Below are 26744 nucleotides of genomic sequence, written 5' to 3'. Positions count from 1 at the left end.
CATTTTTCCAAACAAGTGAACTGAGGCCCAAGAAACATAGCTAGTATAAGACAGAGAACATGAATGTCAAAAAATATTCACCAGTCTAATTTAAAATTCCTTGGCCATTGATTATAGCCAATCTTCTTTAATGGAGCCCTTTCCTTTTTGGGAACCCCAAGCATTGGAGGACCACCTGGCCAGTAGCTACATCAAGCAAGCAAGCAAATAAGCAAACAAGCACTACTATGTGCCTAGTAGTATCAGTTCGGGATTGGGAGAGTAACTCCAGAGTATGTGATGTATTCATATTCATGGTATATATATGTGTTTGTATACCTATATGTGTATAGAAGGATATATGTATATATACGCGTATAAATACACACACACAAAAAGTGATTTGGAAGTAGAGAGTCACCAGTAAGCATGGGAATCAGGAAAGACTTCTTAAAAGTAGAAACAGTTAAGTTGAGCTTCAAAAGGGCCTAGAAGGTCCAAAAGGGAGAGCATTTCAGATATGGTCCATAGCCTGTACAAAGACATGGAAGTCAGAGTTAGGATGTCATGCAATAGCAAACAGGCCCCTCTAGCTGGAGTATAAAGTACATGAGAAAGAGTAATTTGTAATCAGCCTGGAAAAATAGGTTAGAACTAGATTAAGAAGGGATTTAAATATCAAATAGACAAGTTTACATTTTATCATAGAAGCAGTAGGGAGCCAAAGAAATTACTTGAATAAAGAAATATCAGTTCAGACCTGTATTTTAAGAATTTCATCACTTTGGCAGCCATGTGGAGTTTGGTTTGGAGAAAGATACTTGAAGCAAAGAATGACTCCAAATCATCTACAAAGCCTCAAAGAAAAACACAGCTTGAACAGAAGTTCAACTAGAATTCCTCAAAGAAATGAAGCAAGAGGTTGTTTTTTGAAAGAGTTAAAATGATTTTATAAATGAAATAAGAGTTAGAGGAAAAAAATGGAAAGGAAATGAGAGCTATGAGTGAGAAATAAAAGCTTGGTACAAGAGGTACAAAATCTTGCCCAAGCAATAGAGTCCTTGAAAATTAGAATGGACTAAATAGAAATTAATGACTCCATGACACAACAAAAAATATATTTTAAAAGTTTTTTAAAAGACTTAAAATAAAAGAAATCTAAGCTATTTCATAATAAAAATAACTGACTTAGTAAACTGATCAAGGAGAGATAATCTAATAATCAGAAGATTACTTAAAAACTATCACTAGCAAAAAAAAATAGCCAAGGGGGCAGCTAGATGGCGCAGTGGTTAAAGCACCGGCCCTGGATTCAGGAGTACCTGAGTTCAAATCCGGCCTCAGACACTTAACACTTACTAGCTGTGTGACCCTGGGCAAGTCACTTAACCCCCATTGCCCCGCAAAAAAAAAAAAAATAGCCAAGACATTATATTTCAAGAAATTGTAAAAGAAACCTACTTAGATGTCTTAGAACCAGAGGGCAAAGTGGAAATAGAAAACATCCACCATTCCTCTCCTGAAAGAAACCTCCAAATGGAAACTTCGAGGAACATTATAATCAAAATCCAAAGATTCCAAATCAAAGAAACAATACGGCAAATGACCAGGAAGAAAGAATCCAAGTACTGGGGAGCCATAGTAAGGATAACATACAATATAGCAGCCATGACTTAAAGAAGTGGAAAGCTTGGAATACAATATTCCAGAAGGCAAAAGATAAAGACTTATAACCAATAACTTCCCCAGAAAAAATTTAGTAAAATCCTAAGGGGTAAAATGGATCTTTAATGAAATAGAGGACTTCCAAGCATTCCTGATAAAAAGGCCAAAGTGATGTAGAAACTGAAATACAAACACAGGAATTAAGAAAAAAAATATTTTTTTTAAAGTAAATGCAAGAGAGCAATGTTTAGGGACTTAGCAAGATCAAATTATTTACCTTTTAAAATGGAGAAATGATACATGTCCCCTCAGAATTTTATCATCATCTGGCATTATCAGGGGAGACTAATAAGAAAGAAGGCCGGGGAGTGATTTTGATATGTTTTAATGGTCTTAATAAAAGAAACGAAAGAGCCGGGAAAGGTATTACACTAGGGTTGGGGGAGGAGAATTTCTCATAAAATCAGGGTACAGAAGTAGAAGATTATACAAAGAGGAAAGAGGGGAGGGGAGCAGGCAATACTTGAACCTCACCTTCATCTGGACTGGTCAAAGAAGAGAACACACAAACACATTTGGAAGCAGAAAAACATTCCATTCACAGAGAAAAGTAGGGGAGAAAGGGAAGGATAAGGAAGTAGGGATCAGTCATGCTCCTTACTTGTAATTCTATTCTTGAATTACCTTCACCACATCTATATCCTCTACTGAGGCACCTTGGTTTAGTGGAAAGGGGGAACCGATTCAAATTTAAATTTATCCCTGGGTGATAGTTAAAGGATATAAGAAGTAGTTAGTTACTCAAGGAAGAAATCCAAGCTTTCAAAAATCATTTGAAAAACGTCCTCTAAATGAAATCTTGCCAAAGATAGTTGCTTGCTGTATGATCCTGGTCAGAAAGTCACTTGACCTTTTTCAGCCTCAGTTTCCTTATCTGTAAAATATAGATAATGGTAGCATCTTCTTTACTGGGTTGTTGGGAAGATCAAAGTGTTTTGCAAACTTTAAAGTCCTCTGTAAATGCTAGCTATTAACAGAACAGTACAACAGGTAGAGAGGCTAATATTCAAGCCTTATTAGAACAGGAAATAATTTTGCCAGAATGCCATTCAGCTAAGTTACACTGTTAGTCAATAAACATTTATTAAGCAATTATCAAATAAGATCATATTTGTAATGCACTTAACTTGTTTGCCTGACATGTGGCAGGTGCTTATTCCCTTCCCCCCTATTAAGGGGGAGGGCTAAGTAGTGGGGATACCAAAAAACCAAATGACAGTCCCTGCCCTCAAGGAGCTCATAATCTTTTTTTTTTCTTTTTGGCAGGGCAATGAGGGTTAAGTGACTTGCCCAGGGTCACACAGCTAGTAAGTGTCAAGTGTCTGAGGCTGGATTTGAACTCAGGTCTTCCTGAATCCAGGAAGGAGCTCACAATCTAATGATTGTCATATCAAACATCTTTTCATTGGCCTCTCTCTGATGCCAATTCTTCCCTTGGCATCTGCCAACTCTTGCTGCTGCTTAGGCCATTGCTGATTGGTGGTGGGAAAGGGGAAATGACACTACCTGTCATTACTTCAGACCATTTGATGCTCACAAGGTTGATGCTAATGAAAGGAGGCAAAGGCAGCCAAGGGGTCCAATAGAAGCCTGGCTTATTGAATTCCTGCTAGTTTAGTGTTCTGGGTCGTTATCAGCAGCCCCTCCTGCCATTATGTTGGAGTATGTTGGGTTCTCCTCCACCCATCACATCAATCATTTGTCACCTGGAGGGCTGCGTCCAAAAGGTCATGAAGAGGAAGCTGCCTCTTCTATGACCACATTTGGCCCCAGAGTCTTTATTCTTCAGCAACCAGTTAGAAGGTGAAACCAGCCCCTCAGGGTTTCTGGGTGTTCACCAGAAGCAGGCAAGGAATATCTGAAACGCACGGGGGAGGGCCCCATTGTAATGGAAACAAGTTAAATTTAATAAAGTATAAACTGAATTGAATGTTACTAGTAGGAAGAGCATAGCAACAGAGTTATTAGTACCCAGGAAGGACTTCTCTCAGAGGATAAATTGTTTTTTCTTTAAGCTATTTCTTTTTCTTTCCTTTTTTTACTTAAAGTTTTTTTTCAACCAACAGCATTTTTTTTCCCCCAATTACATGGAAAGATAGTTTTCAACATTTGCTTTTATAAGATTTTGAGTTCCAAATTTTTCTCCCTTCCCTCCCCCGTCCCCAAGACAGGAAGCAATCTGGATAGGTTATATAGGTACAATCACATTAAATATATTTCTACATTAGTCATGTTGTGAAAAAAGAATCAGAACAAAAGAGAAAAACCTCAAAAAAGAAAAATAACAAAAAAGTAGAAATAGTATGGTTCAATCTACATTCAGATTCCACAGTTCTTTTTTCTGGATGTGGACAGAGCATTTTCCATCATGAGTCCTTTGGAACTGTCTTGGATCATTGTCTTGCTGAGAAGAGCTAAGTCTATCACAGTTGATCATCACACAATGTTACTGTTACTGTGTACAGTGTTCTCCTGATTCTGCTCACTTTTCTCAGCATCAGTCCACTTAAGTTTCTCCAGGTTTTTCTGAAATCTGCCTGCTCATCGTTTCTTACAACACAATAGTATTCCATTACATTTGTATACCACAATTTGTTCAGCCATTCCCCAGTTGATCGGCATTTCTTCAATTTCCAATTCTTTGCCACCACAAAGAGAGCTGCTATAAATATTTTTGTACATGTGGATCATTTTCCCTTTTGTGTGATCTCTTTGGGATACAGACCTAGTAGTGGTATTACTGGGTCAAAGGGTATATACACTGTCCCCTTTGGCCATAGTTCCAAATTGCTCTCCAGAATGGCTGGTCAGAGGGTAAATTGTAAACCAAGTTTTGAAGGTGGGAGTGGGGGTAGGGAGGACAGATGACTGAGGCACTGAATTAGGATACTAGATCCAGAGCTAGAAGGGACCTTAGAAGCTATCTGCTCCAACCCACTAACTTTATAGATAGGAAAACTGAGGTCCAAAGTGTTAAGCAGCATTCCCAAAGTCACAAAGGTAGTAACAGGGCTGGGATTTGAGCATGGTGCCTCTAACCCCAAATTCAGTCCTTTTACCATCCTACTGTGCTCTCTAAGACACAGAAGTCCTAAAGTAGGTATGTCAAAGAGACTGGCTCAACTATAAAAGAGAGATAATCATGGGAAATGTTTTAAAAAGATTTACAAGTTGATAAAAAGCCTTAAATATGTTTTGAAAAATTTTAATCTGATATGGTCAACAATTCTAAGTCACTTAAACAAAGGAGAATTTGGTGTTCCCGGGTTTCTGTAGTAGCATTCAGGAAGCAGAGACATCAACTAAATCTCTTGCGACAGTCCAGATTTGAGGTGACAAGGCTTGGTGATGATTAAGGGAGAAAGGAAAAGGAACAAGTACTTATTGTCCACTATGTTCTGGGCATGGTGCGAGGTGCCTTACAAATATCTCATTTGATCCTCACAACAACTTTGTGAGGCAGGTCCTATTATTTTGCCCCTTTAACAGCTGAGGAATCTGAGGCAGAAAGCAATCAACTTACCCAGGGTTATAGAACTTGGTGTTTGAGGCTGGATTTGAACTCAGATCTTCCTAACTCCAGGCCTAGCCAGAGGAAGGATGGAGGCTATGTAAAGTCACAACAACATGCATTAAATGCCTCTTATGTGCTAGGTATTAGGAGATACACAAAGATAAACAAGAATTTCCTGCCCTAAAGGAGTTGTTGGTGAGAGATTAGATGCTAGAAAAGGATAGAGTGAGAATAGCCAAATAAGACTTTATATGTTATGCTTAATTGATAGAGCCCAGGGAAGTTAGAAGATAATGTGGCCCCCGATGGAGAAATTGAAAAGTCATAATTATTTAAGAGGAAAATAATAAATTCATTTTTGTTAAGTTTCAAATAATAGTAAGACCTAACATTATATATAATATATCCTAGCAGGATACATATATATGTGTGTGTAGCACAGGATGATATGTATGATAATATATATGCTATATCAAGATATAATGAATAGGGTGAACTTGGAGTCAGGGATGTCCTGGGTATGAACCCTCCTCAGTAATTACTGTTGTGACCCTGAGCAAATCATTTAAACTCTCCGGGCTTTAATTTCCTTATGTGTAAAATGATGGTGTTGAATTCAATCACCTCTAAAGTCACTTCCAATTCTAAATCTATGATTCTATGTTTCTATTTTCTCGACTCTCCAATCCAGTATCAATACTACTGAAAGCTATCCTATTCATACACAGATGAGCTGGTGTTACTCTTCTAACCAAAACCTTCCAATGGCCTCCTATTCCCTATCTTATATTATTTTATTTTGGGGGGTGAGGCAATTGGGGTTAAGTGACTTGCCCAGGGTCACAGCTAGTAAGTGTTAAGTGTCTGAGGCTGGATTTGAACTCAGGTCCTCCTGAATCTAGGGCCAGTGCTCTATCCACTGTGCCACCTAGCTGCCCCTCCTATTCCCTATCAAATAAAAGTTTAAAAGATTTTCGTGGCATTCAAGGCCCTCCACAACATGGTACCAGCCGTATCTCATCCTATTCTATGCCTTAGCCAAACAAGACTACTCGTCAACTGATGTCCATGAGTTTCATGCCATGATTTCCTATTTTGATAACTTTATTCATGATGTTCCCTATTTCTTGGATGGCCTCTCCCTTACCAAGCACCACCAACCTTGACCTGAGGACTTCCTACTCCATTCTTTCAACCCCACATTTTATTAACTCCTCAAGGAAGCCTTTCCTTGTCCCAGTTAGTATTGAAACTCCTTTGGGTCTTATTTAGTACTTGTTTATACTTATTTTATGTGGTGTATTAATTTGTATTACAAATTATAGACGTCATAAGATCATAGAGATACAAAAGGGATCTTAGAAATAATGAAAGAATTCCTTCATTTTAGTTCAACTCCCCCTACCTCCCAATTTTACAAATGAAAACTCTAAAACCCAGAGATTAGGTAAATTAGCTAAAGTCACTCAGTAAATGTCTGAATTAAGATCTGAACCTACACCGGCCCTGGAGTCAGGAGGACCTGAATTCAAATCCGGCCTCAGACACTTAACACTTACTAGCTGTGTGACCCTAGGCAAGTCACTTAACCCCAATTGCCTCACCAAAAACCAAAAAGCCAAAAAAAAACCCAAAAAACAAAAAACAAAACAAGATCTGAACCTAGCTCCTCTGAAATAATGAATAATTTTTTTTTTTTTGGTGAGGCAATTGGAGTTAAGTGACTTGCCCAAGGTCACACAGCCAGTAAGTGTTAAGTGTCTGAGGCCAGATTTGAACTCAGGTACTCCTGAATCCAGGGCCGGTGCTCTATCCACTATGCCACCTAGCTGCCCCAAGAATGAATAAATTAAAAAAAAAACATTTATTAAGTGCTGATTATCTGTGAGGTATGGTCATCTTTCCACTGAAAATTTTCTCCTCAACTACTTGGTCTTCATATCTAACTACCAGACCACCAATTCCAGGAAAGGTAGAGATAATGTTTTATCTAAACTTTGTTTCTTCAACAACAGTGCTGTGCACATAGTAGGTACTTAAACCTATTTGGCTGTTTTTTGTTTTTTATTTGCTGAACTGTTAATATAAAAGTAGAGATGGGAAGAGATTTAAATCTGCATCCATTGTCAGGCTTCTGTGAAAAAATAATGGGGTTTTGGGACTCCCAGAGTCTCCTCCCCCCCCACCTCCTGCTGAGAGAGCCAGGCCTGACCTTTCTTAAGATCAGCCCAGACGGGGGCAGCTAGGTGGCGCAGTGGATAGAGCACCAGCCCTGGAGTCAGGAGTACCTGAGTTCCAGCCTCAGACACTTAACACTTATTAGCTGTGTGACCCTGGGCAAGTCACTTAACCCCAACTGCCTCACTTAAAAAAAAAAAAAAAGATCAGCCCAGAGTCAGGAAATTACCTTACTCAATACCACACCCACCTGAAAACCTTATTCCCGACAGAGGATCTGTTCTCTGGGCTCTGACATCAGCAGGACTGCACTGAACCACTCTCAAATCCAGTAGATTTGAATGATGCAAGCCAATTAGCTTTAAGCAGTGTGTAAGGGTGAGCTCTGCCCTTCCCTCAGAGAGCTTACTCTCCATGATCTCTCTCTTTGGCCCGGGAACTTGGTGAGAGCAGACACAGCCCACTAGGGATCCCCATTTTCTCTTTTCTCTCTCTTCTCTTTCCTAGCTAGGCTTTCCTATCTTTCAGAGCCATGTGTGCTCTCTTTATTAATATTTAATATGCTTTCATAAATGCTTAATGCCCCAAACTGGTGCAGTAGCCTCTAATTTCTAAGTAACAAATAGATTATAAATCCCAGCTAAATTCCCTAACACTTGGGACAATTATAGGGCAACCACATATAATTTTATTCCCCACACTTCATAATATCCAGCTCCCTACTCGAGGAGACACCCACCATCAGGGCCATTATCTACAGTCTATAATTTCTCAAGCCCATTATGAGATGGTCCAGAGTAGCACCCCACTTCTCTCACCTGTGAATTGAGTACTTATAAACTTATGCTTGTCTGCTTATCAGGTCTACCTGTGTCCATCTGTGCTTGTTGGCCCCAGGTATCTTATAGGGGAGAGGGTGGCTAAGAGAGAAATCGTCGGCATAGAAGGAGAGTAGTAACTAATACCGGAGCTGAAAGGGACTGCCAACACTATCTAGTCCAACCCTACCAGAACAAGCACACCCCCTACAATATACAAAACAAGTAGTCATTCAGCCTTTACTTGAAGACTTTTTTTTTTTGGTGGGGCAATGAGGGTTAAGTGACTTGCCCAGGGTCACACAGCTAGTAAGTGTCAAGTGTCTGAGGCTGGATTTGAACTCAGGTCCTCCTGAATCCAGGGCCAGTCAGTGCTTTATCCACTGCACCACCTAGCTGCCCCATTTTTTTTAATTGTTGTTAGGTTTTTTTGTTTTATTGGGTTTTTTTTCTTAAATACTTTTAATGAGAAGAAACCTATCTTCCAAGGCAGCAGCACTACAGCAGCAGCAGCAGCAGCAGCAGCATGTCCTTCGTTTTCAAAGAGAAGCAATAATATCAAGGGTGATGTCTTGACTTGTGCTTGAATTGAATTTAAGCGGGGCAGAGCTGCATAAAGTCATCAGCCTCCCATCAGCCTGACAAAAGTCAGAACAACTAGCAATAGCCCAGAATTCAGTGAATGACCTTGGCATCTTCAGGCCCTGACCAAGCTCTAAGCAAGCACTCCACAGCATCCGCTTCAGCCACCTTCACGGCTGTTGGAATCAATTGTTCTCATCTGCTCACTCCACCAAGGGAAGTCTTCCCATGTTTGGAGTATACACCCCCCTCATTCACCAACAGGTTTGAAGCCTGTCAGTTACCATCTGCTAAGATGGTTTTACCGGAGTGTGGTCCCTTTGAATGTTACTGCTTCTTAGAGTGAAAGGTGAGAGCTGGGTGAATCAGGACACCCAAGGTGGGTGAGCAGCTCTGAAAAGGGCTCAGCAAGCCCTCACACCAGAGGTGCTAATCTTCCCTGAATACCCCATACACCCCAGCAGCAGCAGTAGATGTCGTGTTGGGTGCAACAATTCTCTTCTGGGGACTCTGGGTAATTGTCCAAAGGATTGGGAGTAGATGGACATTTCTAATGAGAATCTGGCTGTGGCATCAGGACCCTTGGACTAGCTGTTATTATTTGCATCTGTGAGGGGGCACTGTCCCTAGGCCCACCAATCAGCAAAGAAGGAAAAGTGGCTGGAGGTGGGGTTAGCATTACGGTAAGGCCTGGAGGGCAGGGGTTGGGAGCCCCGAGTACAAGACACATGGGGGACACAGGAGGGCAAAGAGCTTTGATTAAAATTAGCCCTTGGAGTGGCACAGCCGGAGGAGTTGGGGCGGGGGTGAGCCAACAACTATTTTGAGCACAGCTCCGATTGACGGGACATATGTCCTGGGCAGCACTGAGCCAAGGGCTGAGCCACCCAACAGGGGGAGGGGGAGGAAAGGCCTAGAGGTTGGTAGCAGTAGCAAGACAGACAGACGGGAAGGACGGGGGTTCTAACCCCTCAACTTTTTCCTTGGGACAGTCTCTAAAAGGCAAGGGCCCCAGGCCGAGCTAAGTAATGGGTGCTGAGGAAGAGGTTCAGGTCACGCTGTCAGGGGGAGCTCCCTGGGGCTTCCGACTACAAGGGGGTGCCGAGCAGAGGAAACCTTTGCAGGTGTCCAAGGTAAGGAAGACCCCCTGGTGAGGGGATGGGTACAAGGAAGAGGGATATAAGGGGGAGCAGGCGGTTGTTCATAAAAGGCTACAAGGAAAGAAAGGGTTAGTGGGCAAAGAAAACCGCCGTGTGCCCCACATCTGGGTGGAGGGAGGTGGATCTGAGCACCTGACTTCATCCAGGAGCTTTCAGATGCAGTCCTGGGTATAAAAAGGAAGGCAGGATCTGCTTTAGCTCCCTGGGATTCCATAGGGAGCTGGCACCCCAACTTTAGTCTGCGTGGTCTGTCCCCTACTTCATCCCTATACACATATACCTGAAGCTTCAGGCAATTGGGGAGGGACTCATGCCTCCCACACTAACCTGACTAATTTTGCGAGGCTCAGACATTGCACAGATTTAGAGAAATCTCTTAGCTGGACTCATGGGGAAGTGGGGGAAAAGGGAAGATCTGGGTATGATGGGGGGGGTTCAGAGGAAGGTATTCTTCACTCATAATCCTCCTGAGCTAAAATTGGGTTGTTGCCCTGGGGGCATCTTCCCTGACTAGATATTTTAGGATTGTGAGAGCCAGAGAGGATAAAAGGACCCTAGATTTAAAGAGATCCTCTCGTTCAACTACCTTGTTTTACCGATGTGGAAACTGAGGCCCAGACATGTTGTGCCTTCCCCAAAGTGGCACGAGTAGTAGGCAGCAGAGTCAGGATTTGAACTCAATGTGGGTATGGCTCATGGAAGGCAGCCTTGTAAGGAGAAACCCACAAGATCTAACCCCTCTTTGTAGCATTTCCATTTTTTTTTCTCATGCAAAATTCTGATTTCTTCCCTGCCTACAGTGGTTCATCCACTGAATCTCTCATTCCCTCAGCCTCCAGGTTCATCCTTTTCCTCTAGATCTCTGCTCTCACTTGATCCTTACCATAACACTTCCTATACATTGTGGTCTTTCCTGTCCTAGTCCATAACTGTGAAGTCCTCCCTTGTGTGTTCCCTAATCTACTGCATCTCTCTCAACATTTGCTTAACCTCCATTCCCTCAGATTCGAAGGAGAAGTCAGGCAGGCCGAGCAGGGCTTCGAGAACAGGACCAGCTGCTGTCTATCAACGGGGCAGCCTGTACTGGTCTTTCCCATGCCAGGGCCATGAACCTCATTGATGCTTCAGGGGGCCAGCTCATCCTCACCGTGCGGAGGTATGGATGCTTTATCCTTCCTTGACCCAGGCTCCCTCTGACCAGCACAATTCCCAATTCTGGGCTCCTTTTCACCAACCCATTCTCAGATTCCAAAATTCTTGTCTGTGGCTATTTGTGGCTGGAGGGTGTGTGTGTGTGTGTGTGTGTGTGTGTGTGTGTGTGTGTGTGAGAGAGAGAGAGAGAGAGAGAGAGAGAGAGAGAGAGAGAGAGAGAGAGAGAGAGACAATGTGAATGTGGAGACTGGGAGAAGGATCATGGATATATGACTGGGACGTGTTTGTGTGAGTGTTGGTGCTTCTCTCAAACTTGGCCCACCTCTTTCCCAGCCCCAGACCTGGTGACCTACCCTTATGACCTAAGCTGTTTCCTGCACTTTTTTTTTTTTTTTTAGTGAGGCAATTGGAGTTAAGTGACTTGCCCAGGGTCACACAGCTAGTAAGTGTTAAGTGTCTGAGGCCAGATTTGAACTCAGGTACTCCTGACTCCAGGGCTGGTGCTCTATCCACTGCACCACCTAGCTGCCCCTGTTTCCTGAACTTTGACCCAAGTCTCTTCCTTCCTCATTGCATCTCTACTTGTTTCTTGGTCAGCTCATTTTTCCATCTTTACCCAGCCTACCTCTTGGGACCTGATGCTACATTCCTCTCTCTTATCAACAGGTCAGGAGATGTAGGACCTGTGCGTTCTCCATCCCCTGGTGAGCCTCGGGTGCTGTCTCCTTCATCCCCGCTGAGTCCAGAGCCCCCTGGGGCTGCAGCCCCTCAGCCTCTACAGCCTGGAAGCCTGCAATCACCCCCAGACAGTGAGGCATATTATGGGGAAACAGACAGTGATGTGGATGGCTCTGCCAGCCAGGAGAAGCCCCGTCGTCCCCGTCGCCGAGGTCCCACCAGGCCCGCAGCTCCAGAGGCCCCACCTGAAGAGGTCTCTTTATCCGACAGCCCTGCAGAGCCTGCCCCGGCCTCTCTTGAGTCCCCAGCTTTGGGAGGCAGCCGTGTGAGCTCTCCATCCTGGGAAGATGGGACATCTATTCAACCTCCTCCGGCTGAAGCTCTGTTGTTACCTCATGGCCCTCTCCGGCCTGGGCCCAATCTCATCCCCATGGTGGGGCCTGTGCCTCACCCAGTGGCTGATGATCTCACTACCAGTTACACCCAGAAAGCCAAGCAAGCCAGTGAGTGACTGACGCCCTTCCTCGAAGCCTGGAACCCCAATCTGTCTTCTGGCCCACGTTCTAGGCTTTTCCTTCTGCCTGCCTCATCTTTTCTCTTGAATCTCTCCTGAGAGAACAGGCTGGGAGGAATGGTGACCATTTCCATGCCCCCTCCTTGATTCAGAGTAGTGAGAAGGCTCAGCTGGATCAGCTCAGGACAGAAAGGGACACTGGGGAAGGAGAGGAGGGAGTAGGAACAGACGCGGTTTGGCAGGGCAGGGGCACATAGACATGGGGAGTATTTGGAGGTCATGTTAGACGACATCAGGGTTATTTGTAGGTACGGCATCAGAGCTGGTCAGGAAAGCTGGGAAGATGAGTCAAGAGAATTTGTAAGGAGACTTAGGCACAGTGGAGACTGAAGCTAGGGTGAAATCATGGGAGGCCTGGTAAATGCGAAAGGGTAAAGAGGTCTTCAGCTCTTTATTTCTGGCAAGAATGTGGATCTGTGCAGAGGAGGCCAGTAAGTACCACTTATCTCAGGCACTTTGATATTTTTGGTGTGGACTATAGAACAGGGTCTGAGATGACCACCCCCAGGACTTCCCTGGCATCCCAAAGGCCTAGGATGGCCCTCTAACCCCCTAACTTCCTCCCTATCCACTATCCTAAACTCCCGGATCTCAGGACCACAGAACTGCACAGCTCCGGGTTTGGGAAGACAGCCCACCATGGTTTAGAGAGTCTGAGATCCCTAGGAGATTCCTAAACTGTACAGAAACTCCCACATCTCACACAGGGATCCATGCCTAGTGTTCCACCCTTGTTGAAATTCTTATCTTTGTCTCCTATCCTCTGTCTCCTCCCCCTTGCCCCTCAACTCCTAGTATTTTAGTCTATGGGCCAGGGATATTTTTATCCCAGGAGTTCTCATGCTGCTGGCCCAAGAAACTCATTGTTTGGTGGGAGGTAGGCAGATGCCTATGTCCATCACAGCAGGGCTTGTGGTGGGGTGGGGTTAGGGGAGGGGGACTGAGGCCCAAAAATAGCCCAATGAGCTCATTCAGCTGCCAGCTCTGAGGCCAAGACAAAGAGGCTTTAAAAGGTGTTGGGGAAGGCCCAAGCTGGTCCTGCTCCAAACAACGGTGCCTTGACCAGTATGGAGACCTTCAAACCTCTCAGCCAGGAGCTCCTCAGCCAAGCCAGCTGGGACAAGGCCCTAGGGTCTGGATCTGAGCGGCAGGACCAACCATATGCAGGTATCACCCGCCCATATTGAAAGGATGCCTAGGAACTGGGATGGTAGGGTATCATGGGGAACTAGGGGTGGAAGGTCTAAGGGAAAGGTTGCCTTTCTTCCCTCCCTCATCTTTCCTGTTCTCCCTCCCCTTCTCTGAACAACAAGCTGGGGCTTCCTCTCTTTTCAAGAAATGGGCTGATATTCACATCAGGGCACGTGTTTATGGGCATACCTTTGTAAGAGAGGACACACGAGAGCCGGTGAACAAAAGTCGGCATTTGTGCATGTGTGTGGAGAAGAGAGAATACATTGGAGAGCTCTTATATTTGAACATGCGTGCATGCCTTTGTGTGTTCCATGTGAACAAAGAAAACGTGTAAGGATGAGAGCCCAAGGTGGGAATGTCAAGAATTTATGATGTGTGTGATGGATCGAGGTAGGGCCCCAACAATGAAGTGGCTTGGTAGCTTGAGTGCAAAGACAGTAAGGGCCTAAGGATTGGGAGATGTGGGCCAGGGACCCGGGAATAGGTAGTATCTAAGTCCTGGCGGGGAGGGGGGGGGGGATCAGCCAAACTGGGCATCAGATGGATGCCTTTCTCATGTCCTGGCCCCGCCCTGCCCCGTGGTGTAAGAAAGCACAGCTGTTCTGTGTGTGTGCACTAGCTTGCATTCCCTTTTGTTCACATTCCCTCCTGGGACAGTGACTCCAGGGCAGCTCTGGCCCAGGAGGACAATATCTTTCAAGCCATCACCTCCTTCACCTCCAACCTGATTGGGGGGTGAGGGTAGAATTCAACTGGTGACTCTGAAGTATCAGCAGCCCACATCGCTTGTGAGTAGCATGGGTATGGAGTTCAAGGGGTTATGCTGGAGGCCAGGGTAGCTAAAAGGAGCTGGAGCCACTTCGTAAATTGTTAGCTGGATACCAAGAAATCCAGGGCCACATAGAACGGGGAGAAAGGGGAGTGTGTGAGTGTGAGGCATAGCAGCCAATCTGTAAATTCTTGTTCAGCTGAATTGAGTCTGTATGGGATAAAGGAAGGCCGAGTTCTCTTCCAGAGTGGCCTTCTTACATGCACCCCCATCTTATCTTCTTTGTCCCCTTCATCCTTGTTTTATCCCTCTGCCTGGGAGAGGTGACACCAGTCACAGATGGAGGCCAGGGAAGGGTTAGGAATGTTGGGGGCAGGGAGGGAGCTAAATCGAGCACAACTGAAGCGAACTAGGAGAATGAGGGGCGAATAGCAGAGATAATGTAGGGGCTGGAAAGAGGGCAAAAGCCAGTTATTGGTGGGAGGTTCATCAGTTAGGCCCGCTAGAGTTTGTCTTTGCTCCAGTTGCCCTTGATTTCACCTTCAGCCCCTAGCAGCAACCCCACCTTACCCCCTCCACACATGGACTGTGGCCTTTGGAGGTGGGAAATAGGAAGAGTGTAAAGATGGGCTTTTCTTTGGGCAGGAGACAGCAGGTGGTCAAGGTAGATTGTAAGAATTGGAAGGTAGAGGCTAAAGAAAAGGAGAGGCCGACCTGGGAAGGGAAGAGCCCAGGGCCTCAGCTCTCCAGAGTGGGATTTGTCCGAGGCTAAGGGAACCTAGCATAAGCTCCACAATATCCACTGACCATTCCCCTCCCATCCCTCCATTTCCTCCATTTAGAACTGCAGCGCACAGAAAGCGTCCAAGAGAAGAACATAAAGGAGGCCAAGACCAAATGCCGAACGATCGCGTCTCTGCTGACCGCCGCCCCCAACCCCCACTCCAAGGGGGTGCTCATGTTTAAGAAGAGGAGGCAGCGGGCCAAGAAGTACACCCTCGTCAGCTTTGGGGCCGCGGCCGGAGAGGGGGCAGGGGCGGGGGGAGAGGAGGAAGAGGAGGACGGCATCCCCCCAACCAGTGAGTCCGAGCTGGAGGAGGAGACCTTCTCGGACGCCCGAAGCCTCACTAATCAGTCAGACTGGGACAGTCCCTATCTGGACATGGAGCTGGCCCGCTCACGCTCAGGCACCGCGGAAGGGCAGGGACCAGGGCCAGGGGGCGGCCTCAGCGAAGCTTCGGGGAGAGGGGCCAGGCTTTTTGAGCAGCAACGACAGCGGGCGGCCTCGAGCTCCCTGGAACAACCCAAAGAGACCCCGCCACCCCTGGTGAATGGGAGGGCCCCTCCCCCACCCCGGCCGAAGAGCACGCCCCCGGAGGCAGCCTCATTACCCCCCAGCCCGATGCTGCCCCCCGCCACCAGTCCCATTCCTTTAGCCCCTGGCGGGGGGACCTCACTCCCAGCCACGGGCATTTTCAATCGGTCAGCAAGGCCATTCACCCCAGGATTCCAAGGGCAGCGCCCGCTCACCACTCCGGTCGTTTTCCGTCCCCCAGCCCCAAAGAAGGCAAACGAAAGCATCAGGAGTCCCAGTCCTGTTCTTCCCCCCTTCTTGTCATCACCCCAAGGTCCCAGCCTTACTCCCAGCTTCTCTGCCCCAAAGGATCCTGGCGCCACAGCAGTCTCTATCTCCACCAATGTCCCATGCTCCTCAGGCCCAGTGACAGCTACCACCTCCTTATATATCCCGGCCCCAAACAGGCCCATTACACCTGGAGGTGCCCCGGACTCTCAGACCGGTCACGGCACGGCTGCCATGACCTCAACTGCTTCCATCTTCCTGTCTTCCCCTCTGAGGTCTCCTGGACTCCCCACGGCATCCACTCCAAGTAACCCTGCCCCCGAGGCTCCCAGCACCCGGGAGCAGAGAATATCGGTGCCTGCTCCCCGCACCGGCATCCTGCAGGAGGCTCGGCGCCGAGGAGGGCGAAAACAAATGTTTCGTGGGGGGAATGAAGAGAAAAAGAATTCGCCCAACCCTGAGCTGCTGTCACTAGTGCAGAACCTGGATGAGAAACCTAGGGCAGGAGGGGCTGAGTCTGGTCCTGAAGAAGATGCCCTGAGCCTCGGGGCTGAAGCCTGCAACTTCATGCAGCCTACAGGGGCTCGAAGTTTCAAGACCCCACCCCCTGTGACACCCAAGACCCCACCCCCTAGGGCACCTAAGACCCCACCCCCTGTGGCACCCAAGCCTGCACCCCAGGGTCTTCCTGATGGTCTGGTGAATGGGACTGCTCCCTCCACAGGTATCCTCCCTGAACCACCTAGGCTACAGGGCAGAGGTGGAGAGCTATTTGCAAAGAGGCAGAGCCGGGTAGATAGGTATGTAGTGGAAACCACTCCGGGTCCTGGCTCAATCTTTAGCTCCCGACCCCGAAGTCCCTCTCCTACCCCTTCATTGCCTCCTTCATGGAAATACTCCCCCAATATCCGTGCCCCACCTCCCATTGCCTACAACCCACTGCTCTCTCCATTTTTCCCACTGGCTGCCCGGACCCTTCCCAGCCGAACGCAGCCTCAGGGACCCCGAGCAACCACAAAGTCAGGTATCAAGGCCATTGACTTCATGAGGCACCAGCCCTACCAACTCAAGGCTGCCATGTTCTGCTTTGATGAGATTCCTCCAACCCCTAGCTCTATTCCCTCAGGGTCTTCTAAGACCACTAGAGTCCATGAGATTCGCCGATTCTCTACTCCAGCTCCCCAACCCACTTCTGAGCCCCTGGCCCCAACTGTGCTCACTCCCAGAGCATCCACTTCACTGGATGAGCCCATCTGGAGAGTAGAGATACCCCCGACTCCTATTCATGCCCCTAGCCCAGCTCCAACTCTAGAGTCTCCACGAGGTCTTGGAGCATCCCCTGGCTCCTGCAGCTTCCAGGTGGCCAGACCCCGGTTCTCAGCTGCCAGTTCAGGACTGCAGGCACATGTGTGGAGGCCTGGAGCAGGCCACCAGTAAATTGGGCCCAGCCAAGGGAGCCAGAAAATGGAGACCATAGCAAGGTCTCAGAGCTGTTTCTGCCACCCCAAATCCTTCCCTCTAGATACCTGGAGAAAGGTCCCCTGCCTTGGTAGGCTCGGTGCTTCCTTTCCTGGTACTTTCTGTCTGGCTCCCTTTCCCAGCCTCTTCTTTGTCTGTTTCTCAGCGTGTCTGTGTCTCTGCTCCTCTGTCTCTGCCTTTTTCTCCAGGTTAATGTGCCCTTTACTTGTGTCTCTATTCTTTTATGCTTTCCTTTTTTCTGTTGGCCTCCTTTTACATGTAGTGAGTTGACTGAACCCAAATGCAAAGAGAAGGCAACTGCTCTTGTAGCCTTAGGCCTGGGTGACTGATGGGAGAAGTAACCTACTGCCTGGGAGGTAGTAGAGGGACCAGATTCTGGCCCCTCTTTGTCCTGGGCCTCTCCTTCCTCCTCTTCCCCAATCATAGTTCGCCCCTGGACACATGTGCTTGTGTGTACCTAAGGTGAGGAGGAGGAAGGAGGCAGATTTTAACCTGGGTCCAACACACTGCTCTGCCAAGGTCAGGTAGAGAAAATACTTTTTGTTAAAGAGAGACTGAGATACCATGCGTTTTTCTCTCACAGGTAACCTGTATAGTACCCCACAAAATGGGGACTTTTTTTTTTGACAATGAGGGAATCTTAACCTGTTGAGGGAATGTTGAGATGCCTCTCTAATCCTTAAAACCTTTTCTCCTTTCAGAGTGTGCTCCCAGTATATCCACTATATAAGCCTTCCTTAAGACTCAGTCAACCACTGCTCTTGGGGATAGGAGAGGGTTAAAGAGTTGGATGTGGAGTGGAGAAACTGATGGCCCAGGGTACCTTTGGGGAGGGGGCTAAGAGGATAGACTTGTTTGTCTGGAGCACAGACTCCTCAGAATGGGAGAAAGGTGGTAATCTCCCAGGGCCTATGCCACATAACCTGAGTAGTGGGTTGTGGAGAACGGAAAACTTCCTCTGGCCGAGGATGAACCATTGGCTTCTCTACCTCATAGATTTAAGTCAGAAAGGGGCTGTCGCTCTGGGACATGGCACCCGGGCCAGAAACTGGGGGCAAAAGAGAAGCTGGAGTGACCAGGCCAGAGTGAGGCAAAGTGTGGGGGTGTGAGCATGGGTGTGAGCATGGGTGTGGGCAGAATGAAAGTGGGTAAAGACTGATTGTGCAGGAGAGGGGAATTATGACAGAACCTTAGGGACAGGAGTTGTTAGCAGAGAGATGACAGTAGAGAGTATATTGGTAAAGTACAATAATATAATAGCTAACATTGGTATAGCACTTACAATGTGTCAGGCACCGGTGCCAAGTGCTTTACAGATATCTCATCTGAGCTTCACAACAACCCTGGAAGGTAGGTGCTATTATTATCCCCATTTTACAGATGAGAAAACTGAGGCAAAGAGAGATTAAGTGACTTGCCCAGGGTCACACAGCTGGTAAGTGTCTGAGATTGAATTGGAATTCAAGTCATCCTGACTCCAGGCCCAGTGCTCTAATCCATGGCACCAGCTAGCTGCCTTCAAGTAAATAGGGAGATGGTCATCAGAGCTTGTGCTGCTTTCTTTGTGTCTGTCCTTCAGTCTGTCTCTCTGTTGCAGGGGCAATGAGCCCTTGGATAGGAGCAGGAAAACACCCAGAAACACAATCTTCTAGCCTTTCCCACTTCTATAGGACAGATGTCCATATCTCCCTGCTTTAGGCTTTAGACCCTGATCTCTGAGCCAGGGGGTGGGGGGTGGGGTGGGGATGAGGGGTCAAGGGGAGGGGGAGCAGAATATGGGATATGCTTTCTCTAAGGGACTCCTTCTCCAGCCACTTCTGCTGCTTGGCTTTAAATTGTTTCCCTTCTGTCTCAGGTGTGAGTCACTCTACTTTGATTCGTGCACAGTAATAAACTTGTATCCCACATCTTGTTAGTTACCTTGCCTCTTGATCATGCCTTTGTCTCCTGTTTCTATACAACCACCTCTTCTTCCCTTGTTCTCCAGCTCCCCTTGGCTCCTATTCATTCCTGCTTCCCTATTTGCCCCCATTCCCCCATGTCCCTCTTCTTATTCACTCCACTTGGACCTTTTTTGTTCTTCTCCATCTCCCAGTAACACACACACACACACACACACTTTCTCCATTTCTCTCAGGTACTCTATAGCAGAAAATTGGCTCTGCAGCTAGAACTGAGAGAAGATTGAAAGAAGATCTTTGAGACCATAAGTCCTGTTGTCTCAACACTTTTATCCATCACTGGGAATCTTGGGGTGGGGCCAATGATAACAAAGAAAGCCCAAGCCTGGCCAGAGAGAAAAGATCACCACTTTGGGGGGCTTTTAGAGGAGGGAGTGTGCCACACATATTCTGTCAGTAGGGGGCATTCTTGCGCCACTAATCAGCCAAAAGCTCCCATAGAAACCTAAGGTGTAGGCAGGAAACCATATGGGCTCTCCCATCTCACCAGGTGGTTCTAATCAATTACAAAAACTAGTTATTTGCTGGTTTTATTTTTTAACTTCCTTCTAAACAGGGTAGGAGGGCAGGAATGAGGACAGACAGCAGGGACCCAGATTGATTTGGGTAGCATCCCAAAATGCAGATCTGGGAGGTGTTTTGGGATTTAGGGAGCCATTCCCTAAAGTAGCTAAAGTTCATCAAGAAAAGGGTCAGGGACATGGACAAAAGGAGTATTGGGAGATAAATCCCAGATGCAAATGTAAATACATTGGAAAGTGCTGGAGCAGGTTTGGGGGGGGATACTAAATAGAATTCTCTCAAAGGGGTTCTTAAAATCAGATCATTAGTTGGATCAGTGTGGGGTGGAAATTAATGAGAGCAACAATAATATGTACTTCTGCCTTAAGAATAAGAAGTCTTGGCAGGGCTTCAGCTCAGAAATCCTGAGCTGCAGGGAGGTTAAAATGCCTGCACTAAATCTGGAACCAGTAGGGTGAGCTCCATTAGGCCAAGAGGGGTGAACCCACCCAGGTCAGAAACTGAAATCAAAGTTTCCGGCCCGATCGGCAGTGGGGTCAGCTCACCAGTGGTTGTGGTAATTCCAGCCTGGGTACGATAAGGATACCCAGTCAAAATATAAGATAAGGAGATAAGGAAACCCAGTCCAAAAAAAAAAAAAAGGAATCAAAATCAGGTAAAAAAAACCCAGAAAATTGGGGAGACCCAAAGAGAGGTGGCAGGGCTGGAGAACCTGAAGGCATTTCATGGGCCTTGCCATCCATTTGGAGCGTCCGGCTAGGCACTCACACAAAAAAACCCAGAATCCATCTGCCCTCTCTTGAAAAAGCTACAGGGGAACTCTGGAGCAGAAGTTAGACAGGAGAAAGAGGAAGAAGGTGCAGGTTGTAAAAAGAGAGGATGGAAGGGTCTGGGCCCTACAAGCGCTGGGGACCTGTCTGATGTCCACTGGGGGCCCCTGGGAGCGAAAGATCTATTTAAAGGATAAATAAATAAATGCCTGCTCCCCCAACCAGCATCACTTCAGAATCTCCTAGATTTCAGTGACAGTGAAATTGCCTTGCTTTTCCTCCCTGATCTTTCCAAGTTCCCTCTGTACACCTCATCTCCTCCTCCAGTTCCCCCCAGCTCCATCCTGGAGCCACTTTGGGCCTCCATATCTTCATCACCATAAAAGACCCCCATATTTCTTCACATCTCCCTTCCCCTTCCGTGCACTCCTGAGAGCTTCTCTGTCCTAGGAGCTTTTTAGCCCTTTGTCTCCAGATAATGGGGGAGAGGAGGATGGACAAACAGGGCTCAGATCAATCTTGATTATAGCTCAGGCAACTCAGCTGGTTGAGTCCAAGAGTCCTCTCTGAGCCTGGAGGGCGGGGTCTTAGCCCAGGGTCTCAGTATTCCCCAATGCCATCTGAGCTGCTCTCACTCATCATCTCTATTAATAACCCCCCCCTCCACCACCCCCACACCAGCCCAGCTCAGGTTCTCAGGTCAGAGCTGCTCAGCTCTCCACAGCAACTGGACCCCTGGGGGAGACACTAACCATACCCGCTCCGGCCACAAGATCCCAACCTGTCCAGTCGAGGGTCTGAAGCTCCCAGTGGGGCTGGTCCTGTGTCTGTGTCTGCAGCTGTGACCCTTGGTGAGTGTCACCCCACCCTCTTCACCCAGCTGTCCAATGGAGGTGGGGGGGGCATAGGTGGAAAATGTATGAAGTAAGGATCGTCAGGAAGAATGGAAGAAGAGCGAGGACATTTAGGGAACAGGGAACGATGGGTGCAGGTTGGACAATTTTGGGGGGAGTGGTGTAGGCTGAGCCAAAGAGATGGGGGAAGGGGAAAGGGGCTCAGGAAGTCTGGAGCTGAGAGGGAATGGGGAACTACAAGAAGGAATTCAAGGAGGTGGATATGAGTTCATCAAAGGCTTTAACTTTAACCTGATGACCACCCCTCAAGAAATCTAAAAGCTGGAGCTGGGTGGAACTGGGTGATGGGGGTAGGGGGATAGATCCAGCAGAAGCAGAAAGATCGTGCTGAGTTGCCATTTCTGTCTGGGAGGGACTGGGGCCCATGCCCAGAGTAGAGCTGGGGGCAGATGTTTCTTCCAACTCATCTCCCCCTCTGCTCCCAGATCCAATTACAGTGACTTTTACACTGAGCTACTCTCCTCATCCAGTTTCCTGCTCCTTTGGGATTATTGAACTATTAAGAGTGAGGGATCATGAAAGGAGACCCCTAGTGTTAGGGTAGGGGGAGTGGGAGTGTTGGGAGAAGGGAGTGCACTTCTGTCTCTTAAGGCCAAAGTCCAACAGACAGAGAGAATGGGCACTTCTTTCTCTCCATAGGAAATGCTTTTTTGGCAGAAACCCCTTTGCCTTGGCAGAATAGGCCTCAGATTCCAGCCCTCTCAGGCACTTTCTTGACCCTTTAGTGTGACCTATCATTGGCTCTAGTCCTAACTCAGGATTTGGAATCACACCAAGGCAATGGAGTCTGTCTAATGTCATGTCTTTTTCATTATTTTCCTATGCTAGCTGGTGTTACCCATGGAACCCTGGGTCAGTTGGGTGAGGAATGGGGAAAGAAACAAGGCACAGAGCATCTACATAATGAGCACAGGAAAATAAAGAAGGCTTGAAAGGGGATGGGGTCGCTATAAGGTCTTATTCCTTTCTGTCCATCATCTAACCTTACTAGCAGGTTGACTTGAAGATCCACTACAATGCCACTCTCAGGGACCCCAGCCCCAAATAAAAGGCGGAAACCCAGCAAACTCATCATGGAACTCACTGGAGGTAGGCCACAGATGCCTCCATGTAAGGGCTTTTTCCCACAAAAACTGTCACTCCTTCACCCCCAGACAGAGACGCAGACAGGTGCCCCATCTGAGAGCAGTGTCATGTCTATATGTGCTGGGGGTCAGCGCAGGAATTTTCTTAGGAGGGGGGAGCCCCTGGTATGAGAGGCTTACCCTTTAAGGTTGGTCACTCTCCATCCCTTCTGTTCTTACACTAGGCATTATGTCCCTAGGAAGGAAAGCCTTCTGAGGCTCTGGGAACCATTCAGAGTTGAACTGACTGGGTGGGTACCCCTGGGTGGGAGGGAACACAGAACCGGAGCAGCTGGATGGAACAAAAGGCATTTCCCTCTCTTGAAGTGGTCATGTGCAGACAGAGTTGTTCCAACATTCATTTTTCCCCTCTCCCACTCTCTAAGCTCCATCCTTCCCCCACCTCCATATTCCCGCTTTGCTCCTCCAGCCTTTTCATGTCCCTGCCCCAGTTATTCTCTCCTTTGTACCCCGTTTTTCCTGGCTTGAAACCTGGGGATAAAAACTCACTCCTGGCATGGGAAAGATTCTGCCCTCGCATCAAATACTCCCCACTCCCCTAAATGCTCTGAGATTAGGGCCTGGGGTCTCAGTTACATGCCTTTCTCCTGTTGAATTGAATCGGAAACATACAGGACTACTTGCTGCCCCCAAAACAGACATTGTACTTGGTTCATTTCCTCTCCCCTGCCCTCCCTCTTCTTCCTAAGGTGGGCAAGACAGTTCAGGTTTGAACCTGGGCAAGAAGATAAGTGTCCCAAGGGATGTGATGCTGGAAGAACTGTCATTGCTTACTAACCGTGGTTCCAAGATGTTTAAACTCCGGCAGCTGCGGGTAGAGAAATTTATCTATGAAAACAACCCTGATGTCTTCACTGACAACTCAATGGTAAGCTCTGTACTCTTCAGATCAGTCCAGCCCAAACAGCTTGTCATGAAGCCCAGATCCCGAAGTCTACAGCAGTTCTATGGTGAACCCTAAAGCCTGAATGCCTGTGGCCTTAAGTCCCAATTCTTTCCCAACAGTTCCACGGTGAGCCACAGGCTGGTACGGGCTAGAGTCCTACCTCATCTAGGAAGGGGAACGATCCATGGTAGTGTTGGGGAGGACCAGGAAAGAAGACACTGCTGTCTTGTTGCTGCCCTTTCCCCTGAACCATCCCAGAGTTGGGAGCTTTAGAGAAGCTCTCCCTTTTAGACAGGCTCACATGCTAGGCCCAAGAAGGCGGGGAGGTATATTTTAGCTGAGAAGCCAGATCCCTTTCCTTGTAGAATGGAAACAAATGGCCACAGTAGGGTAGGGATGGAGCCGCCATCATCCACCCCTTGGTGGCGAGCAGGCTGGGTGCAATGAAGTCACCGAACTGTTCAGGTCTAACTTTAGGGAGCCCAAAAGCACTTCTTCTAGCCTGGGATCTTATTACACTGCAGTCTTGGGGTGAGGGAGGGGCGGTGTGTAGTCCGTGGGGAAGGTTCTGAGATCCTCCTGAAGGAGTTGGCTGGGGGTTATTTTTAGGCCTTCCAGTTGAGGTGCATGTTGTCCTTTTGGCCACCCTCTCTTCTGCCTGGCTATGGTTTCACTGTCAGGGAGATCCTGTCTAGCAGCTACTGTCACAACACAGGCTGACTCATCATCCCTGAGGGGAAGAAGGGATCAGGGGTATCACTCTGCTACTGTTGGACACCATGGGGGTGGGGGTGGGGGTGGAAAAAGGGCCCTTTCCAGCCACCTTCCCGCGGAAACTTCAGTCCTTTGTGGCATTCCTAGCCTACTGGGCCATTTTTATTTCTCTAATTATAGCTGAGTGGACAGGTGTCTCAGTGAGACTGGGTAGTGGGGAAGATGGTGATAAGCTTCCTTCTCTAAACTCTGATATAAAGCAGATGGGTTGGAGGGGGATGCCTCCTGCCCTTAGGGCTTATCCTTTCTCATTCTTCATTCCTGCCCCACCCCTCAGGTGAGTCCAGTCCCTAGGATGTCTGTCATACATACTAGCAAGGTGTTATCTCTGGAGATTGAAAGTACTCTAAGTGGCAGCTATCTTTGGTTATCTCCTTTCCCTTGCTCTCATTACTGCCTCTTCACCACAGGTCTTCTTCCTCCCTTTTTAGGATCGCTTCCAGAAGTTCCTCCCCACAGTGGGGGGGCAACTAGGCACAGATGGTCAAGGATTCTCCTATGGAGGAGGAAGCAGCAGGGGCCAGATGGGGGGCAGTGGTTCTGGAGGACAATATGGCTCTAGCCAACACCAGCATCACCAGGGTTCTGGGCCTGGGTCCGGGGGCAGAGGAGGCCCTGGGAGCCAGGCTGGTGGGGGAGGAGACAGCAGAGAAGGGGACAGCGCTGCAGGGACAGGTAAGTAGTCCTTCTCCCAGATCAAGCTCAGTAGGCCACAAAGCATGGCTACTCTCCTATCCTCCACCCCCAGAAGGAACAAGCAATTACTCAACAAGTATTTATGAAGTACTTGTTATGTGTCGGGCACTGTGCTAAGAGCTTATACAAATGCAAATTAAAAAAACAAGTCCCACTTGTGAGCAAAGAGCTCACATTTGGAGCATGGACCCAGATACCTGGGTGGACCCAAGCATATGTGAAGGTGTGAAGCTACTGCCTATGAGCAGAGATTCTCGAGAGCTTTGTCCAAAGTCATCTTTCTGGCTTTCAGGTTTAGTCACATAAACAAACATCCATCTGCCTTTGGCCCAGTCTCCCAGTCAGTCCTCAGGGTATTGATATTTTTTGATCGTTGGCTTTCCACTCCTCCAGTGTAGGACTAAGGCATTTCATTTTATTGGTTCAAGTTCCCTGCTGAACTAATATGTTTGTTCTCCTTTCTCTCCACCCCCACCCCCACCCTGTCCCCCTTGGCTCATAGGAGACCATGCAGGCGGAGATGGGAAACATGTCACTGTGTTTAAAACCTACATCTCCCCATGGGAGCGAGCTATGGGTGTTGATCCCCAGCAGAAAGTGGAACTTGGTATTGACCTGTTGGCCTATGGACCCAAAGCTGACCTTCCCCACTACAAATCTTTCAACAGGTATGGATGGACTGGGGCAAAGGAGTGAGGAAGGTGGGAAAAGGGTAGAATGGGTGCAGAGCAAAATGGTTATCCCATGCTCAGCAAGGGCCGGGACTTAGCTTCTTTGGAGACATCTGTTGAAAACTGCTCTCCATGTCCCCGCATGGAGGACTTTCTTTCTGAAGCATGACTTATCCCTTTTCCAGGACAGCGATGCCTTATGGTGGATATGAGAAAGCCTCTAAACGCATGACTTTCCAGATGCCCAAGCTCGACTTGGGGCCTCTGTTCAGTGAACCCTTGGTTCTGTATAGCAACAGTCTCTCTAATAGGCCCTCTTTCAATCGTACTCCTGTTCCCTGGCTGAGCTCTGGGGAGCCTGTTGACTACACTGTGGATGTTGGGATCCCCCTGGATGGAGAGACAGAGGAGCTATGAGCAACTCCCTTCTGCCTAATTGAGCCTCAAAGAACCCTTACCTGATTCCAAACGATTTAGGGAGGAAAGGCCATGCAGGGCAGCTCCTAGTCCATGTGTTTGTGGGAATGAGGGAAGAACAGAAGGAAGGAGAGCTCTCCCTTTATTCACCAATCCGTGTGCCCACTTGAAGCACCATTTCTCTAGACACAGGACTCCCAACAACTGTTCTGTTGAAGGTAATGCTCAATAAACTTCTTCAAACAAATTCACTCTTCCTCTACTTTAAAAGTCAGGAAAAGGGCTGTTGTTAGTTATGCACAGAGACTAACTGCAACCAAATAGTAGCTAGCTCAGTATCTCTCACACAGTAGGGACTTAAACATTGTTTGTTGACTTGACTGCTTCATTATCTTGGCTGCACAAACAGGGTCTAGTTCTTTTTTTTTCCATAAAAGTCTTTTATTATTTTCCAGTTACATGTAGAGATAGTTTTCAACATTTGTTTTATAAGATTTCTAGTTTCAAATTTTTTCTCCCTCCCTCCCTTCCCTCCCCCCTTCCTAAGACAAGGAGCAATTTGACATAGGTTATATATGTACCATCACATTAAACATTTCTGCAT

At 47.5% G+C, this 26744-nt stretch overlaps 2 protein-coding genes across 4 annotated transcripts; both read left to right on the top strand.

Annotated features, from left to right (window-relative positions):
- The first annotated feature begins 9650 nt into the window (after nucleotides 1-9650).
- Nucleotides 9651-18502, top strand: SYNPO2L (synaptopodin 2 like). 2 transcript variants are annotated; one of them, XM_043981077.1, is made up of 4 exons: nucleotides 9651-9929; nucleotides 10961-11112; nucleotides 11775-12289; nucleotides 15166-18502. In XM_043981077.1, exons 1-4 carry the CDS (start codon nucleotides 9825-9827, stop codon nucleotides 17340-17342), a joined length of 2949 nt encoding a protein of 982 aa, XP_043837012.1. In that variant the 5' UTR covers nucleotides 9651-9824; the 3' UTR covers nucleotides 17343-18502. The 2 variants fall into 2 exon arrangements, with proteins under 2 accessions (XP_043837012.1, XP_043837013.1); XM_043981078.1 differs by lacking the exons at nucleotides 9651-9929; nucleotides 10961-11112; nucleotides 11775-12289 and adding an exon at nucleotides 12325-13527.
- A 2811-nt stretch (nucleotides 18503-21313) lies between these two features.
- Nucleotides 21314-26387, top strand: MYOZ1 (myozenin 1). Of its 2 annotated transcripts, none has more exons than XM_043985806.1 (6): nucleotides 21314-21488; nucleotides 22546-22640; nucleotides 23386-23564; nucleotides 24788-25031; nucleotides 25555-25720; nucleotides 25909-26387. In XM_043985806.1, the coding sequence occupies exons 2-6, from the start codon at nucleotides 22568-22570 to the stop codon at nucleotides 26138-26140; spliced, it is 894 nt and encodes a 297-aa protein (XP_043841741.1). In that variant the 5' UTR covers nucleotides 21314-21488; nucleotides 22546-22567; the 3' UTR covers nucleotides 26141-26387. The 2 variants fall into 2 exon arrangements, with proteins under 2 accessions (XP_043841741.1, XP_043841740.1); XM_043985805.1 differs by having other exon boundaries at nucleotides 22543-22640.
- The last annotated feature ends 357 nt before the right edge of the window (nucleotides 26388-26744 follow it).

Source organism: Dromiciops gliroides, chromosome 2 (genome assembly GCF_019393635.1).
Source record: "Dromiciops gliroides isolate mDroGli1 chromosome 2, mDroGli1.pri, whole genome shotgun sequence".
Taxonomy (NCBI): domain Eukaryota; kingdom Metazoa; phylum Chordata; class Mammalia; order Microbiotheria; family Microbiotheriidae; genus Dromiciops; species Dromiciops gliroides.
Note: the sequence above shows the minus strand (reverse complement) of the source record. Positions and strands in the feature narration are given on the sequence as shown.

Bases quoted from the DNA above. Each gene is read 5' to 3' on its own strand.
- SYNPO2L (XM_043981077.1), top strand. From the start codon at position 9,825: ATGGGTGCTGAGGAAGAGGTTCAGGTCACGCTGTCAGGGGGAGCTCCC. The intron at 9,930-10,960 runs GTAAGGAAGACC...CCATTCCCTCAG, and splicing joins AACCTTTGCAGGTGTCCAAG to ATTCGAAGGAGAAGTCAGGC. The intron at 11,113-11,774 runs GTATGGATGCTT...TCTTATCAACAG, and splicing joins CTCATCCTCACCGTGCGGAG to GTCAGGAGATGTAGGACCTG.
- MYOZ1 (XM_043985806.1), top strand. From the start codon at position 22,568: ATGCCACTCTCAGGGACCCCAGCCCCAAATAAAAGGCGGAAACCCAGC. The intron at 22,641-23,385 runs GTAGGCCACAGA...CTTCTTCCTAAG, and splicing joins CATCATGGAACTCACTGGAG to GTGGGCAAGACAGTTCAGGT. The intron at 23,565-24,787 runs GTAAGCTCTGTA...CTCCCTTTTTAG, and splicing joins TCTTCACTGACAACTCAATG to GATCGCTTCCAGAAGTTCCT.